Source organism: Nannospalax galili, unplaced genomic scaffold, assembly GCF_000622305.1.
Source record: "Nannospalax galili isolate Female #2095 unplaced genomic scaffold, S.galili_v1.0 scaffold266, whole genome shotgun sequence".
Lineage (NCBI taxonomy): Eukaryota > Metazoa > Chordata > Mammalia > Rodentia > Spalacidae > Nannospalax > Nannospalax galili.
In genome coordinates this window covers 3,084,847-3,104,191 of record NW_008355390.1, presented here as the reverse complement: position 1 = coordinate 3,104,191, position 19,345 = coordinate 3,084,847, and the positions used below count along the sequence as shown (strand labels likewise).

The 19,345-nt window shown below is 37.9% G+C and overlaps 1 protein-coding gene across 1 annotated transcript; it reads left to right on the top strand.

The window, feature by feature from the left end:
- The first annotated feature begins 1,487 nt into the window (after positions 1-1,487).
- LOC103749716 (OX-2 membrane glycoprotein-like) lies at positions 1,488-7,176 on the top strand. Its single transcript, XM_017803032.1, is given in 5 exon segments — positions 1,488-1,515; positions 4,268-4,433; positions 4,435-4,592; positions 5,276-5,587; positions 7,070-7,176. Coding segments are annotated over 5 exon segments (771 nt in total).
- Positions 7,177-19,345: the final 12,169 nt, after the last annotated feature.

Genomic DNA, 19,345 nt, shown 5'->3' with positions numbered 1-19,345 from the left:
ACCCGGAGAGCTCACCATCTAGAGCCCAGGAGAAAATGGGAGAAGAGGGCAGGTACTTTTGCTCACCCTAGAACAGCAAAGACCAACTGCCACCTCACTGACAGTTACTTGCTCTGAGCCCCGCCCCTAGTATCCACCTATTGGCTGCAGTCTCAAACCCGTGACTTGGGGTTGGAGAGACACAAGGCGACTATGAACCGTCCTTAACTCCAGTTCCAGGGGCGTCCCAAGTTCTCATCTGACCTTCGCCGCATTGCACCACACGGGTGCACTCACATACATGCAGGCAAAACACTCATACACATAACATAAAAATAATAAAAAATTTTTAAATACCCTGGCTTTATTGGCTGATGAAAAACAGCATCAGTTCCCTGTATACATAAGGTATTTAAAGCTTTAAGGGTGTTGTTGCTTTTTTTAATATAAGAAACAATGAATGGAACCTCCAGACACTGTATTGTTTCCGTTAATACAAGCTATGAAACTGAATCTCGGGCTGTGAACCCATGAGCTCCGTTTTCTTAGCATTCCAGTAGGAGGGGGCGCTCCTGCATAGGATGGGGTGGAGATGTTTTGAAACTTAGGAACTCTGGTTGTGGGTTAGAAGCCTGCGGGTCTGGGCTCCATGCTGGGCAAATCAGAGAAAGCAATCAAGACAGAAAGAAAAGGAATATGCTCATTTACTCCGAAACAAATGTGAGGAAGTTTCAGAAATAATGGTATACTCATTTTTTTCTAAACATACAAAGTATACAATATTGAAATAACTTAGTAGCATTATTATGCAATCAATTCTTGTATTCCTACTCTCCATCCATTGTTTACTTAATGATAGCAATACACCTGGCATGAGATAGACTCTCAGTGTAGTTTTAACTTTCATCTCCCTGATGGATAAGGATATTGAGCATTTTTTCATATTTTATGGCCAATTATACCCTCCCCCAATGCTATCTCTTACCACCCCCCAATACCCACACACACCTTCTAGCTAATCCCACTCAGGCTTTCATGTCTGCCTTTAATCCTTTAGACTCAGCGGTTTTCTTTAGAACACTTTGTTGGAATCTGAATAATTCTTTACGCATCTTGTAATCACATCACTACTCACGAGAAATGAGTCAAGGGTAGATTTCTTTTTTACCAGTAGGCGAGGTTTAACTGTGTAGCACTGTGGGCACAGAACTTACTTTGCAGATCAGGCTGACCTCAAATTTACAAAGATTTGACTGCCTCTGTCTCTGAGGGCTGGAGCTAAAGGTGTGAACAGCTGCTACTGTAAATACTTCCAACCCCCAGTAAAGAAAGCCAATGAGGATTCCACTGTGTGTTGAGAAGAGATGTGAGAGAAACCTTTTGATGGGAACCTGTTGGAAGGAGGAAGTGAATTTTCAGTTTCAGTGCCGAAGCAAAGCTTGAAGATAAGGCATTTTACTGTTAGTGAGGACTTTTGTCGGCAGTCAATGGACATTTTCCAGCTCTTGATGTTTCTCATCTGTGCACGAGAGGCAGGTAACTATTTTCTCTCAGAGATGTTCAGCTGGAAGTCAATGGCAAATTGACAGGCCATTTATTTTTATGCAGATAGGTAAAGAAGGGCATATGCTTTCAAGATATGTACGACTTGCTCAAATTAGATGATTTCTTGTATATCTGTTTCCCTTAAATATTAAGGTTACAGACTAGCTAGAAAAAAAGGGACTCTTCAGCATACTTTTTCTTCTTTTGTCTCTATGACGCATGTCCTGTCAGCAGTCAGGCAGCCTGCAGGCCTTTTCATTTTCAGACTGACTTGTTTTGAGGCTTTTCTTGTCATACGGATATTTTTCAAATTACATTGGCAACTCTATAAATCATTTTCTTGGTGGTTTTGTCTGTCATTAAAGCTGGCATTCTTTAAGGATTCAATAAATACTGTCTTACTATCTTCTACTCAATCAGAATGATTGAATAAAAAGCATTTTACCTAAATCTGTTGGTTTTGTTCAGGTTAAGGCAATAGCCAGTGTTTCTTAGGAATTCGGGAAACAAAAATCATGGTAATCTCCAAAGAAAGGCTGAGGCTTAGTCATAAAGCTTGTGCTTTACATGAGTGAGGTCCTGGGTTCAATCCCTATCATCCAAATAAAAATAAAAAATAACTTTTTAAAATGCACAATGAGGAAGATTTCTGTCATGAAATAGCTCTGACTATAGATCCAATGATGAAGTGGGACAAAGCAATACAGAAATTGTTATGAAACAGTGATGGGTTGCTTGGCTGTTACCTTTTGTGTGTTGCTAGTTTGGGTTTTCTTATGTACTGGTCGATCTTTTCCCAAGGGCAAGGACCAAATTACCTATGGAAGCTAAAATGTATGTGGTGATTTGTAACTGTCAGACCACCTACATGCTCTTATTTTATTCAACACTTTATGAGTCAGGTATCATGAAGCCCATGTTTGAGATGAAAAGCCTGAGTCTTGGGAAAGTAAAAGATTGCTAGACAATCTCAGGTCATAGAAATCAGTCCAGGTAAAGCCCCAACACAGAACTTTGACTGATGAACTGATCTGCTTGAGAATTCCATAGTGCTGTATAGACAATTTAGAACCAGGATGTACATTTTGAACAATGGTTGAGAAATGCTTCTTGTAATTGAAGCATGAAAATTAAGTGAATGAAAAACAGACAAAATGAGTAAGTTAGATCCAAGTCCATGAAGTTGGGTTTCTAATGTTCATATTTAAGTAAAATAGATATACAGGAAAGTGATTGTATCACATAGCCTTATTCAAGCTTTTGATCTATGTTTCTTAACTCCCCACAATTTGGGCTTATTTTATATGTTCTTGGCATTTTTAAAACACATGTGATTATTAAGCATCTAATCACTTGTTTCTGGTCTCTTTGACGCAACAGTATATTGGTAGGATTTATTCATATTGTTGAGAGTAGATGAAGCTCATTAGATCTCATTTCTGAATAACATTCCTTTGTGTAATATTAAAATTTATTTATAGAACCTATTATTTTTAACATAATAGTTTAATTAATTCTTTCAGAATTTCATACAATGTATTTTGATCATATTCATCCCCAATCCTCCTCTAACTCCTCCCAGATCCAACCCCATACACAAACTTCATTTCTTTCTTTTTTGTGATAACCTGCGAAGTCCAATTTGTCCTGCCCGTATAGTCACAGGTGTGGGGCCATCCACTGGATCATGGTATAAAATCTATTCTTGGTTTGTAGTTAGGTTTCTGACTATGACAGATAGTATTCTGTGAACATTTTTGTTCATGTCTTTAGTGAACAAATACGTGAATTTCTATATATTTGGAGTAAGTTTGCTGCTTGTAGGATAGGTGCTTTTGCTTAATTTTAAGATATTGCCAAAGGTTTCACAGCATATCCTAAAAAGTTTACATTGCCTTCAATGGTGTATGTGTGGTGCACATACAAACAAACTAGATATTGTCTGCCTTTCATTTTAGACATCTGTTTTTGTTTTTTGTGATTTTTTTTTTTTTTTCGTCTTTTTGAGACAAGGTCTCCCTGTAGCCGCAGCTGGATTCGCTAATGGAGACCAGCTGTCCTCGAACTCACAGAGATCCACCTGCCTCTGCCTCCTGAGTGCAGGAGGCATGTACCACCATGCCCAGCAATGTAGTCTTCATTTTAACCTGTATTTCCTTGATAAGTAAGGAGACAACCTTAAGCATATGAACTATCTAGTCAGGTAGTCAGGTGTGGAATAATGCATGAATTAGCATACAAGTCTTTTGTCATATGTATATAAAATTTTCCTTATGTTGATTAATTTACACATTTAAATTTTTACCCTCAATAAATCTTAATTAGGTGATGTTATACCAGAATCTCTCCTCTCTCTCTCTCTCTCTCCCACTGTTTTAAATAATACTCTCTCTCTCTCTTTCTCTCTCTCTCATTTTGCTGAAGATCTAATCCAGGGTCATGGATGTGCCTAGCAAGCATTCTACCTTCTGATGATACATAGGCTACATTTCCAAACTTTTTCCTTTTTCATTGAGACAGAGACTCAATAAAATGCATAAAATGTAATGAAAATGTATCATAGGTTCATCTTAAACTCACAATCGTTTTGAATCAGTCTAATGTGTTACCACATCCTGCTGCATAGTTCATTTTCTATTGAGCATAAGAGGCAAATGAAATGATCATAAAGTAGATAACTGCTATTTACACAAACTGGGATAGTAAGGAACATACTTCTCTTAATACTGAACCTCATTTTCAGAGTCTTCTCAGAGGATAAAGCATAACAATAATGAGAGGGCTGTACTGGGAAGGAATGTAACTATCTTCTGCAATTTGACAACTCTGGAAGATGTTGTGCAAATTACCTGGCAGAAGATCCAAGGCTCTTCACCACAAAATATTGGTACTTATAGCAGTAAATATGGGGAAAATTCTCCCACCCTTTGGAGACAGGCTGCACTGCAAGATTATCGAACCCAGTTCATCCTTCATAACTATCCAGGAAGTGACATTTGAAGATGAAGGCTGCTACAAGTGTCTATTTAACATATTTCCACATGGCAGCCATGGAGGACAAATCTGCCTATTTTAAGTATATAATCCTTTTCTCTAGGATCTGATTATGGGGGCAGGGATTATGGGGTTATGGTTTTTAAGGCTGTTTCTCAGAGAAAGGAAGTTAGAGGATGATAAACTGATGGAGATCATCCAGGTCAAGTCATTTATTATACAGAAAGAAATAAGAGGATGGACGTCAATGGTGATTATGTACCAAATCAGCATCTTCTCCTGGCTCATTTCACTTCTTTACATTCCACTACATTGAATTCCATCCAATGGAAGAAGTCAAGAAGAGAATTGGGGTTTTATTATCAAGGAGTAGAGAAAAAGAAAAGAGAAAATATAGAAGGAGAATGAGGGGAGGTGAAGGCTAAGAAAATGAGGGTTTCCCACTCTTCAAATGAGCAATACGTTATAGTACTTGTGCTATAAATGTAAAGTGTTGGGGTATGTATAATGTAATTTTCTGATTGAATGCAAGTGGAGGGATAATTGAAAGCAATTATCCCTCTCAGATCAGAGAAGTGGTCAAGGAATAGCGGAAAAGATATTGTAAGATTTTATAAAATATGCTGAGAAGAAGTACTCTTGAGAGATGTGTTCAGCTTTTAAATATCATGTAAAAAAAAAAAAAAACTGGGAAAACCAGACTTTAACAGCAGAGAGTTCTGTATGACTTGCTTTTGTATTTAACTTTGTTTCTCTTTTTCTGCCTCATCTGTATCTGAATTAACAACAGAACTCCGATGCAGTTTTGATTCAGAAGATCATTTTAGTCTTAAGTATTCAGCTGTGGGAAAACCTGCTCCTGAAATCTCCCTTTACCCTACATTAGTCCTAATGTATCCACGAAAAGAACACCTTGCTCAGAACCCAAATGGCACAGTAACTGTCACTAAAGTAGTGACCATCTCTTTGAAGACTGTGAAGTCCTTGGGACTCCAGCACCTGGTTGTGTTCATGGCTCAGCCCCTAAGATTTGAAGAGAAGATTGTTCATTTGTCAGTAAAAGAAGAATGTATGTAGAAGTGACACCGGAGGGGGGTGGGGGATAGGGAGGTAGCTTAGTTGATAAAACATTTGATTATTTTACCTAAGATTGACTCCCAGCATCCACATAAAAGGCTGAGTATACTTGAGTGGCCCTTGTAATCCCAGTACTGGGGAGGTAGAGAAAGGCAATCCCTGGGGCTCACTGGCCAGCCAGCTTTGCCTGATCAATGATTCCTGGGTCCTGGTGAGACTGTGTCTGATCCATCCATTTTTCTTCACAGCTGAATAATAGTCCATAGTGTATATTATATAGCACATTTTCTTTCCTTTTTTTTTTTTTTTTTTTGGTATTTTTGAGACAGGGTCTCCCTGCAGCCCCAGCTGTTCTGGAACTCACTATGTAGACTAGTCTGACCTTGAACTCACAGAGATCCACCTGCTTCTACCTCCCGAGTGCTGGGACTAAAGGTGTGTACCACCATGCCCCAGCTATATACCACATTCTCATAATCCATTCATCTGTTGATTGATATCTATGCTGGTTCCATTTCTTTGCAATAAACATGGTTGTACAAGTGTCTCTGTAATAGGATATGGAGTTCTTTGGTTATTTGCTTAGGAGTGATTAGCCGAGTCATTTAATAAGTCTATCTTTAATTTTTATGGACTCTTCAAACTGATTTCCGTAACAACCATATTAATTTGCACTCCCACCAGCAGTGAAAGGGTTCCTCTTACTCCACATCTTCTCCAACACTGGTTGTTGGATTTGTTGATGATAGCCATTCTGACTATGGTGAGGTGGCACCTCAAAGTTGTTTTAATTTAATAACAACTATGGATGTTGAACATTTTAAAAATTTTTCAGTTTTTATTGTATTTTTGAGATTTTCATACAATATAGTTTGATGATATTTAGATTCCTTCCCTTATGCACACCTCCCCCCACTGCCCCGACTCAGTTTAATAGGCTGTCTTATATATGATACAGCCTATAGAGTATGATTTATGTCCCAAAATGTCCTTCAGTATGGGTTCATCCACTGGGCCCACCAAGAATCCCATCCCCATAAGACAGTGTCTCTTCCCCTCACAGCAGCCATCAATTGCCAAATGTTCCTTAGGTTGGGAACACTTATAAAAATTTATTCGGGTGGCGGGGGGGTGGTGGAGAAATGGCTCAGTAGTTAAGAGCAGTACTTAAGTTGCAGATGTCATGGGTTGGGTTCCCAGCACCCACATGGCAGTTAACAACTGTTAGTAATTCCAGTTTCAGGGAATCAGATACCCTCTTCTCGCCTTCATGCACAACATGCATGTGAAGTACTTACAAAGGCAAAATACTCGTAAACATAAAATAAAAATAATATAACAATAGCAACAACAAAAAATCTTATTGGTTACTAGTGTTTCTTCTTCTGAAAGCTGTCCATTTCATTAAATCATTTGTTGACTGGCGATTTTAGTCTTTTGGTGTTTAACTTTTGCAGTTCTTTGTAAATTCTAGATATTGCGCCCCCCCACCGAAGTACAGCTGGTAAAGATGTTCTTCCATTCTGTGAACTCTGCCTTCACTCTGCTGACAGTTTCTTCTGCTGTGCAAAAATGTTTTAATTTCATTTAGTCCATCTGTTGATTCTTGAAGCTAGTTATTGTGCTATTGAAGTTCTGTTCAGAAAGTTCTTACCTATGCCAATATCTCAACTTTACTTCTGCTCATTTAGAGCATACTTTCCCATCTTGGCTGCTTATAAGAGTACATCCTTGTGGGCTCAGTGGTTAAGAGCACTGACTGCTCTGGTAGAGGACCCAAGTTCATTCCCCAGCACCCACATGGTGGCTATGAACCATCCTTAACTCCAGTGCCAGGGGAATCCAAAGCCCTCTTCTGACCTCTGCAGCATTGCACGACACGGGTGCACTCACATACATGCAGGCAATACACTCATACACTTAACATTTTTTTTAATTTTTAAAAAAGATTATATCCTTGCATTTTTTAAAAAAAAATATTTTTTTGATCTTTTGAAGCAGGGTCTCCCTGTAGCCCCATCTGACCTGGAACTCACTATGTGGACCAGGCTGGCCTTGAACTCACAGAGATTCACCTGCCTCTGCCTCCCAACTGCTGGGACTACAGGCATGAGACACCAAGCCTGGCATATTTTTTAAGTTTTAAAACTAAAATTAATACAGATTTAGTTGACTCATAGTTGTACCAAAGGGCCAGGAAATCCAAGACTGAGTGCAAGCATGGTCAGGAATTAGAAGGCATCACGTTGGAGGGGTGTGCCATGACAACAAAGGAAGCTGAACACCTCCCTGTGTCGCTAATGCTGTCATAATGACTCACCCTCTTGGTAATGGCCACTGCCCATGCACAAGGAGCCGGCCACCACTGTGACCTCACCATGTTATGAAGGTGGCACTTCTTGATATTGTTGCATTGGCAATTAAATTTCCTGCCTTCTCTTGTTTCTTTCTTTGTTTTTGTTTTTGTTTTTTTTTTCTCTTTCTTCCAGTTACTTTTTTAAGTTACCATACAAAGAACTGGATTTTAATGTTGCATTTTACGTGTCATTTTACTTTATTCTAGTTCAGCTTTGACACGCACTACCTTACCCACTTTTCTCTTTGCATTTTTATTTCACCAGTTTCACTACTCTATACCTTAATGTGTCATTTCTATTTATTCTTCTTAGGGTTTCCAGAGCCTCTTGCATACTAGGCCAGTGCTCTACCACTGAGTTATAGCCCCAGAATGCTTTTTCACTGTGTGTGTGTCACTGTGTGTAAGAAACAGGTTCTTATTAAATTCCCTGGGTTGACTTTAAACTCATTCTGTAGCCCAGGCTGGACTTGAGCTTTCAGTTTTCCTGCTTCTGCACCATAAATAACTGGGATAACAGGCCCGTGCCACCAGCCTAACCCTCCCAAATGTCTTCAATCTAAAGGTCACTATTTTTTGTCAGCTTTGGGGAAAAAGTGACTCATCTCTTCCAATGTTACTGGTATCCAGTTTCCTTATTGTGGTCCACCCTCCCAGGACACTCATTACAATTTTATTATCTATCCAAAATTAAAATCATTAAAGTACATATATCTGAAACTATAACATTCAGATCTTTGCTGGTTATCTTAGTTTGTTATTTTTCCTTAAGGTTCTAAGTCTTTTTTTCAACTTTTTAAGATACATGATTTATATTGTTGCTATTATTGCTAGACTTTGTCCATGAGAAACTGCAGACACAACTGAGTCTTTAAGCCTTTGTTTGTTTTGGGTAACGATTTTATTCACATGTTATTTATAAATTTACAATGAATTCATCTAATGCATCTAAAGTATGCAATTTAATGACTTCTAATATATTTGCAAAGTTCATAGTTATCATCAAATCAATTGCAAAACTTTTTTTTTCTTGGTCTTTTTGTAGCCCCAGCTGTCCTGGAACTCACTATGTAGACAGACCAGGCTGGCCTTGAACTCACTGAGATCTACCTGTCTCTGCCTCCCAAGTGCTGGGATTAAAGGCAAAAAATATTTCTTTCTCCTTTGGCAATTTCTTTTCATTGAGATGAAATTCATACAGCATGAACTTTAACATAGTAAAGCATATGATTTAGTGGTTGTTGGCATTTTTCAGTTTTGCAGTCATCACTGATATTCAGTTACAGAATACCTCCATCAACTCTGAAGAAACCAGATGCCTTCTAACCATACCCGCCATAACTGGTAATGACTGGAAAGAGTATTCCTCTCATTCTCCCCTAGTCACTGATTGACTTTATAGCTTCATGGATTTAAATATGTGGCTATTAGGGTCTGACTTCATTCACACAGCATAATTTCTAAGGTTCATCTGTGTGGTGACATGTATCGATGTTTCATTTTTATATGCTCATTTATATATATGTTCATTTATATGCTCCATTTACATATATTCTGTTGTATAAGTGTGCTACACTTCATTTATTTATTCCTCAGTTGTTAGATATTTGAATTATTTACATTTTGGTTGCTCTGAATAATTCCTTTGTGACCATTTGTGTACAAGGTTTTACATAAGTATTTCAGTTGGTTGATAATACATCCAGAAGTGAGTTTGTTATTTTTATTTTATGAGTATGAGTGTATTGCCTATCATGCAATGTTGACTGAGGTCAGAAGAGGGCATCAGAGCCCTGGAACTGGAGTTACAGAGGATTGTTAGGCGCCATGTGGATGCTGAGAATTGAACCTGGGTCCTCTGCTAGAGCAGCCAGTGCTCTTAACCATTGAGCAATCTCTCCAGTCCCTTAAATGTTTAAAGTTTTTGGGAACAGCCACAGAATTTTACAGTGGTAACATCATTTTAAGTTCTAGCCAGACATGCATGATTGCTTGATTTTTCTCTTCTTCCTCACCAATACTTGTTAGTCTATTTTTTTTTCTAATTATCATAGTCACAGCAGTGAATGTGAACGGGTATCTCATCATGGTACCCCATCTTCTTTAACCAAAAATCATCAAATCCTCATCAAATCCCAAGCTCTAGGAAACCAGTCATTGCATGAATGTGTCATATGCATATTTCATATAAATGGAATAATACATGTGATTTTTTGCAGTAGATGATTTTTATATCTTCCTTCAGAGAACATTTGCTTTTTATAAGTGTTTATGTTAGGGATCATCTCTTTAATTCAATTAAAAATGGAAATGATTTGAAATATGCTCAGTCTGAAGAGTGAGGCCCCTTCCTGCTTTGCTCTTATCTCCTGGAGTGTAACTATGGAGATGTAAGCCTGAGGTGGATACCAATGTCCTTTGCACTTACAAATATTTACCTCCAATATGTATTGTTCTGGTTCAATTTGATTGCTGACATTTCTGTTCAGCTTTTTAAAAAAATTTGGCTTTATTGATTTTGTGTGTGTGTATGTGTATTTCATACAGAACATGGCTCACACCTTTAATCCCAGCACTTGGGAGGCAGAGGCAGTACAGGGAGACTCCCCCTGTCTCAAAAAGACAAAAAAAAAATGTCAAATAATCTTAATCATCTTTATACCTCCATCCCCATTGGCACCCTCCATAGTGCCCCCCCACTGGAGCCCATATACTCTGTCATCCCTGTTAAGGCCCACTGTGTCAAGTCAGTGTTCCCAAACATTCCCAGTGCAAGTCTGAAAACAAGGAACTCTAGATAGGCTGCTCAGCTTTTAAATTCCCACTTTTTACTTTAATAATTGGTAATTTTATTGTTTGAAAATGTTTCTAAATGTCAGGTTTGCCTTACTTGCCCAGTGCAAGTCTGAAAACAAGGAACTCTAGATAGGCTGCTCAGCTTTTAAATTCCCACTTTTTACTTTAATAATTAGTAATTTTATTGTTTGAAAATGTTTCTAAATGTCAGGTTTGCCTTACTTGGCTGCATTTGGTTACCAGATCTAGGTCCTATGAACTCTGATAATTTGGTAAATATTGGTATTTTCAAACAGATTTTAAAAAAAAGTAATTTGTCTAAAGTTTCCTAATGTTCTCCTAAGGAAGCTTTGCCCCAAAGTAATTACGTGACTCTTGGCATCAAGGCTTCCTTTACTACTCAATTTCACACTAACTATTCCCTTTTCTTCTGTTGCAAGCTTTATTTCCATAACCTTATTGCTTACAAGACCCTTGTTAGCATGTTCACACATTAATATGCTTTGAACACCCATTTCCAGAAGCACAAGGCTATCTTCAATCCTCATCACATAGCCATAGATTTTCTCTGCAGAAGTGATGGAGATACTGGCTGCCCTACCCCCAGGCCTTCTCCATGCCTTCCTCCTGCAGAATGGTGGAAATGCCACTCCGAGTCTAGAATTTCCATTTTTATCACCTTTTCATGTTCAGATAAGTAATAGAGAACACAATTTGATGTCAGTTTCCGTAAGCAAAACTGCTTTTATTTTACCCTCACAATTCCTATCATTATATCATAGACAAAGTTCTCTAAATATTTTTTACATTAACTGCCTAATTTTCCATTTCATATTTCACAGTCAATAGAACAATTTGTTTTTTATCAAGATTACCATTACCTTCAACCTAGTTTTAATTAGTTTCAAGACTCACAAGTCTTTGCTAAATTCATTTGTTGCTTGTAAACACTAACCAACAATTATACCATCACTGTGTGTGGCAATGTCAACTTGTTTACTTCAGATATAGCTGTGGAAGTCATCCATATAGGATCTCTTTCAATGACTATATCTATTAACATGCTTAATTGAATCATATGATATTGCTGATAATCATTGTTACCTATAATATGGGTAATTTAATAAAATTAAACCTAATATAAAAGATAATATCATTTGAAAATTACTAGGAAGACCCTAAAAAGTCTCTGACCACAAAACGTCCTTGAAGTAAAGCATTTTCCCATTTTTCAACAGCAAGGAACTTTAGTCCATTCCTGCTCTCAGAGTATTCACATCAGAGTCTCACATTATACTTCCTAATTCAGAAGAGTGGATATTCTCTTTCTAGTTCACTTGAGTTAGTTATGTGACCAAAATCTTTATTTTAAAAGTAGCAAATCACATTTACCAGTTATTCATTTAGAAAAGAAAGTTGCTGATGAACATGTGGAGAATTTTCTGAAGCTAGCATAAATGACCTTTTATTCTCTATAGGCAACTTAATTATTCTGCTTTGATACATTTTGGATTTCTTTATTATACTAATTTCATAAATCTGAATGTATATTATTAAATATTCTCATTGCAGGTTATATAAGATGTGAATTTGCTCTCATTGAGTTTACCTAAAATATGCTTCATTATTTCTCAAAGTTGGCTTTGTCTATGAATTTATAGAATTCATAAAATTACTCTTTATCTGCCCACCTGCCTTTTGTCACACCTTCTTCTCATCCAACCTGGGATTTCTTGTGGTCAGTACAGTTAATGCTGAAACAACTTGTGTTCTGAAGACAGCCATAAAGATGTTCATCTTTCTTAAAATAACTGATTTCTAGTTTGGGCATCTCTGAAATTTGATGGTGATTTCTGTTCCTTTATTATATATTTTAGTAATATCTGTGGGAGAACTCATCCTATATCCATATTAACTAAATTAGATGGAAAGAGAAGTAAAATTATATCCACTGCAGGCCATGTTGTCTTTTCTTGAGTCAGAATGCTATACCAGGAGTTCTCACTGAGCACACATGCTTCTTCATTGTCTACAATATTCCCCACCAGTAGGGTTCTGCAGAAATGAGATGTGTTCTTTCTTTACCACATGGTTTTTAACATTCAAAGCAGATAATGCAGATAGCTCTGGATACTCCCAGTGTGCACCTTAATTGGAGTCCTCCTGACCCCATCATTTTTTCTAGCACTTACTAGCAGGTTTTAATTCAGAAACAGTAAGCTACCACTGTTGTCTTCTTTCCAGCAACTGCCAGTTCTATCCACTTCTAAGATGGGAATTTGAATATAAGACACAAAAGTCCTCCAAGTTCTGTGTATTAAAGACTTGATCTCCAGCTGGGCACTTGTTTGCATAGTACAGTCCTCTGACACATAAACCACAAACAGATGCCATCTTCTCAAGATGCATAGGCTTGCCTGGGATCATTACAGCTAAGTCTGTTGACATGACTCAGTGAGGAAGGAGAGGCAGGAAGAGTCAGCCACACCTTCCAGCCAACCAGTCAGCTCTAGTTGTTTGTGAGAGAGGGGATCAAGGTATATAAACTGAGGCAGTTCAAAGAAGGCTCTGTTGCCATTTTGTGCAGCTATGGGGAAGTCACCATTCAGGCTTGGATGAAGACTTTTCAGTGTGGCCTTAGGAGAGGGGCACCCACACTCCTGTAAGTAAACCCTCACCCCATTGCTCTGTAAGTAAGTCCAATAAACTCACTGGCTTCCCAGACTATAGTTTGGTGAAACTGTACCTCAGTTTGACATAGGGACCATAGGAAGGATGGGGTGGTCATTGTTTATACATCCCAGAAGGAATTTTATCTGCAGCATTTCTGTGAAGTGGTGTAATTTTTAAGAGATGTGCTTAGTGAGCTATCTTCTGATCACTGAAGCCTAGTACTCAAAGTCTATGTTTAGTGGACTCACTCCCTGAGACCCTGTGCTGCACTGAGGCCCAAAAGCATGCACTTAAACCCATAAAATCGTGAACTAAGTTAAATAATCTCTTTATAAGTTTATTGCCCCAGGTATGTGATACAAATACGGAAAGTTAAGTAGCACATTTGGTCTCTAACTCGACGTAGAAAAAGTTGGGTAGAGACTTTCATATGACAAAGTTACACCTGGGAAGTAGAGGAATGGCTTCAGACTTTCTCTAGATAGAATTTCTAGCACTCAGAAGGAGGAATAAAACTTCAAAGGAAGAGAGTGGCCTACTTTGCTCCCCTAAGCTGATGGCTTCTCTTTTCCATCACCCCAACAATCTATAGAACACTTTCCCATTTTCAGACCACCAAGGCTCTTACAAGTTTTATTTTCATCTGTTTCTGTCATCAACTGTCTTAAGAGTTGAAGTAAATTACTTGTATCATTTTCTTATAAGTACCAGAAGTCATTAACTAAACATAATTTATTCACACTATGTAAAAAAGGAAATCAAAGTAATATGGTAGAAGACAATACGTATAAAAGATTGGTTTGTATTCAAATTCTCCAACAAATTCCCAATCCTGTTTTTTCCTGTATTTTATGCTATCTTTTACTAAAAAAAACACTTAAATATATGTTAAGGATTATTAATTTAAACAGAAAGAACAGTCATCCTATAAAAGTTACTTCAGTGGCAATGATTTCTTTGAATGGTAGCCTATAGACTGAGAAGAATTTCATCTGTCCTGTCACTGTAAGCTTAGAGGGAGATCTAGTACCTTTGAGTCAAGTAGATTAAATATTGATTTTTACCAGTCCTCTGAAAATACTGTCTATTGATGCTAAATACTTAAGTATGAAAAAATACACAATTTCATTTCAAGAGCATGTGCATTTTGACTACCTATCTGCCACCCCACTCTCCCAAGCTTAGCTTAGGTCACTCATTCCCATATACCCACCAGACTGAGTGTCCCAACCCCAGCATTTGCAGTCTACTGTCCTACTCTACATGCCTATCTCAGGTCACACCTAAGCATCCACACCCAAAAATATAGTAAATTTCCAAATCCCAACATCCTTTCTCCACTGTCCCACACTCCAAGGTCTAGATCAATTTGTACCATCTTTGCATCAGATGAGTTTGTTCAGTTCTACAGGACCTCATCTTCCCTTGCTACTATCCTCACACTCCCAGACACACTGGGGTTGTACAGCCTGTGAATCTTAATCAAGAGATTCACTTTCATGGTTTTCTTGGTTACCATGGAATTGGAATCACTCTTTCCCTTTAATAAAATATCCAACACTGACATGTACAACCATCTACTCGCCTGGCAGTCACCCTGTCCACCCCACTGCTCTGGGACCATGTGGAGTCGGTCTGGAAACCTCAGGCTCAGAACCTGTACCTAGCCCTAGCTGAACTGAGACTATTTCCTGTATACTTCATTCACACATCAACACAGAGTAGCCACAAGATTGAAAGGTAAGCACCAATCAGCTGGACTACAACTGAGAAGTTGAGGCAATAACAAATATCCAAACACCCACTTGACAAAGGTGAAATCATATACCCATGCCAAGAAATACCACCAAACAACATAACTCCAAATGTCCAGGTCCTATTGCAAAAACACAAACAATATTAATATCTAAGATGGGATGTTTCCTCTAGAAATTAGCACCCCCATGATGTTTCCTAAGCTAGGCAACCTAGGCAGTAAAAAAGACAATGATCTCAAAATATCAATTATAAATATATTCAAGGAACTTAATGGGACTGAGTAAAAGAGAATGAAAAATGTGAAAACACAGTTGAATGAAATAAGTAAAACAATTCAAGGTATGAAATTAGAATTCAATGAAGAGAGAGAATCCCTGAAGAAAAGTCAAACTAAAATAAACTCAATGGAAAATGCAGGAAATCAGACAAAAAGCCTCGCAAATAGTAATATTCAAATAAAAACACAGTCTATAGAATGGGAAAATATCTCTAACAACCAAACACCTGACAGACGATTAGTAGCTAGAATATTCAAAGACCCCCCCTCCAAATAAACATGAAACAACTAAATATTGGCCCAAAGAATTAAGCAGAGTGCTCTCAAAAGATAAATGCAAATGACTGACAAATACAAATATTTTAAAACATGGCCAACACCTATGGTTATCAAGGAAATGTAAATTAAAACTACTTTAAAATTTCATATCACCAAATCAGAATGGCTAAGAAACAAAAACAAATGACAGCAAATGCTGGCAATGATATGGGGGGAAAGGAACATGTATTCAGTATTGGTAGGAATGCGGACTGGTGCAGCTACTACGTATGTGAGTTACAGAAGAAATACCGAGAAATCAAGCTGGTACTGACCTAGAACCTTCATTTCTACTGGCTATGTTTCATAACGGTGGAAGGAGCTATGCATGCTACCAGAAAAGAGATCACGAGCCTTACCTAGTGAACCCTGAAAGCTACAATAATGATTAGCTTGGCAAGCTATGCCCACTGGTCCAATCTTGGCATGAATGTTATGGGAGTAACCAACCACTTTTCACAAAATGGAACCCATAACTGGTACTGTTATCAGACTGAAGAAACAGTGGCTATACAGGTCACAGGCCATAGGGGAGAACCTAGCACTATTATTATACCAAATAGACATAGCACTAAACTCCTAATAATTCACTGTTAAACAAATAGACTAGTAAATCTCTTAACTCTCATCAAATCTTCTTGCATCAGATGACGATGAATACAGAGTTCCATAACTTGTCAGCACGCAGAGAATAAGAGACTGTGGAGTGCTCAGCCATAAGTGGAATATCTATATCACACCCTCTCTTCTCAAGGCTCAGTGTAGAAAAGACAGCAGAAAGCTTGTGAGAGCCAAAAGTGGTGGATGACTACAAGGAAACCACATCATCTCTACACAACAGGTTAGTTGCTTGTATCAACTCACAGTGCTTGTGACAGGATGCACTAGACCTGTACAAGCCAGATGAAAACTCAGCAAAGACAGAGGAGGTGAGTATGAAGCCCCAGCCCTAGTTCAAGAACTACTGGGAATTGATAACTGCTGGGAAAGGGAGAGTGTTTTCTTTACAGGTATGAAACTGGGTAGATTGACCAGGCCCCAGGGAACAGACCCACACTGAAGAGCATTTGGGAACACAAATTAGATTTATAGGTCTTTAAAAAGTAATAATAGAAAAATTCATTTCAGGGCTCTTGACATTGAGACGTTTCCACATGCATTTCTAATCTCTATATACATGACTATCACTGGTCACAGTCACCCACCTTCTGAGCTCCTCGGCATCTGAGCATGAATACAAACTCGTCAGGTAGACAGCCTTCCTCTCCCACTAGAGCCTCCATACTCTGCTATCCCTGCCACTGTCCACTGTGCTGTCAGCACCCCCATCCATTCCCCCCATCTGCCCTTCTGGTAAATCTAGTCAGCCAGAGGTCATGAAACTGTGTGTTTCGACAAGGCAGTGGAGATCTTTTTTAAACGTTGGAACCTCATTTAATTTTATGTCTTATAGAGTTTATAATGAGTAAAAGATTATATAAGCATAATAATTCATCTGTAAACCTAGAAATGTACAGCCAATTTTGAAAGAGATGTACCCTAGCTCAGAAAAATGTTATTGAATAGGTTAATGCTGTTGTAATGAAATGCTTCTTTTAATTAAAAAAAAAAGTAATAATAGAGGATAGGATTTGGGGATCAGAGGTAGTAGGGTAGAAGTGGAAATGGGGGAGAGTGAATATGATCAAATTACACTGTATGAATTTGTCAAAGAATCAATAAAATATTTTTTAAAGAAGATATGCATTTAATGAACTAATTTTTATTTCAAGTATTCAAAAATTGCCAAGTGCTAACTGTTCTAAAAGCTCTACATAAAGGTCTGATACATATTAAATATAGTTAATAAAATATAAAGTGGGAAATTGGAGGGGAGGGAGTGGGCATGAATTTGATCAAAGCACCTTTTATGCATGTATGAAATAATAAAGTTTTTTTAAAAAAATAAAAAGTAGGAGGTGGCGCTGAGACAGAGGAAGTAGGTCATCCTGTATGCGCTTTTGATCTACTTCCTGTTCTCTACCACATGCCCCCACCACCATGATGTTTACACCAACAGATGAGGCCATGCAGCTATAAACTGAAATCTGTGAAACTATGAACTGAAACAAATGCTTCCTCATCTGAAATTGTTTCTGTCAGTGACAATAAAACTGAGTAATATACTATTCAGTGAGCGATAAAAAAGTGATCTATTCCATGTATTAATAATAAAACAATTAAGATTGTCCCACACACTATCTTGTTTCATCAGCCTCTGATACCATGACTATCATTAAAAATGTCAAAAATTCCTTAAGTACTTTATCTAAACAAATAGAAAACTACGTGCACCTCAGAGTTTGTAACATTGTAATCTATAGACTTTTAAACAACAGATGGTAGTTAGGACTATAGAGCCATTACTCAGAACCATTAATCCTTAGCAAATGTCAATCAAACTAAGAAAGTCATTCCTATACTAAGCACTAAAAGCAAAACTGAGCAATTACAGAGGATAGCCTTCCCCATTTTGAGTTTTCGGATATAGGTACTTCTTTGGGGATAAATAAGCTTAAAAAAGATATGGCTACTAGCTCAATCAATTCATAAGCAGAGGATTTTTGTTTTCCTGTTGGAATTGTCACCTAGTGAGGAGTAAGGCCAGCTAACAATATATTAAACAAAATCAAACTTCATTCTGTTAACCTGAACTCAAGAAGTTGTAAATGGAGAGCTTCTAGTAAAAGGTACAGTGGCAAGGCACTGACTATGTGCTAGGACTGTCTGATAACTCTCCTTGACCTTTGCTCTTCTCTCACTATGTTCTTGGTCAAAAATATCACATCAGGGCTACAGAGACTGCTTGGCAATTAAGAGCATGGGCTGCTCTTGCAGAGGATTTAGGTTCATTTCCCAGCACCCACATGGCAGCTAACAACCATCTGAAATTTCAGTTTCAGGGGATTCAGTGTCCTCTTCTGGTCTCCATGGGCATAACATGCATTAGTGTTAAATACATGCAGGCAAAATACACATAAATAAAAATAAATTTTAAAAACTTAAAAAAAAAATCACATCCATGTGTCTGTAGCATAGTCTATAACTGAACTTGTCAGGATTACCAGTCCCTATAATGTGCCTTACCTGCATATATTTGATGTTGTTTTCAAGAATGGAGAAGCCAAATTTATGCTTGACTTCAAAAACTAAGGAGTAATTTCTAGATTCCCACTTAGGCAAGCAACCCCTCCTAAAAGGAATCACAGGGAAGATATTGGAAAGCTAATTCTAAAAATACGGTCTGAACTCAGGAGGCAGAGGCAGGTGAGTCTCTGTAAGACCAAGGTGAGCCTGGTCCACATAGTAAGTTCTAGGTGGGCTGTGACTAGGTGGACCCTGTCTAAAAAACGAGGTGTGACTCACACTCCTGTGTATATATGTATTTGGTTGAGATCTGATCATTGTGAATAAAAGAAATGATTTTTGGCTTCAAGAATTTTATTGATGAATAATGAGTCAGTTGCTAAACACTGTTTAAAAAAAATGTGGTCCCATCAACCTTGAAGGGAGGAAAGAGAAAAGAAAGAGAG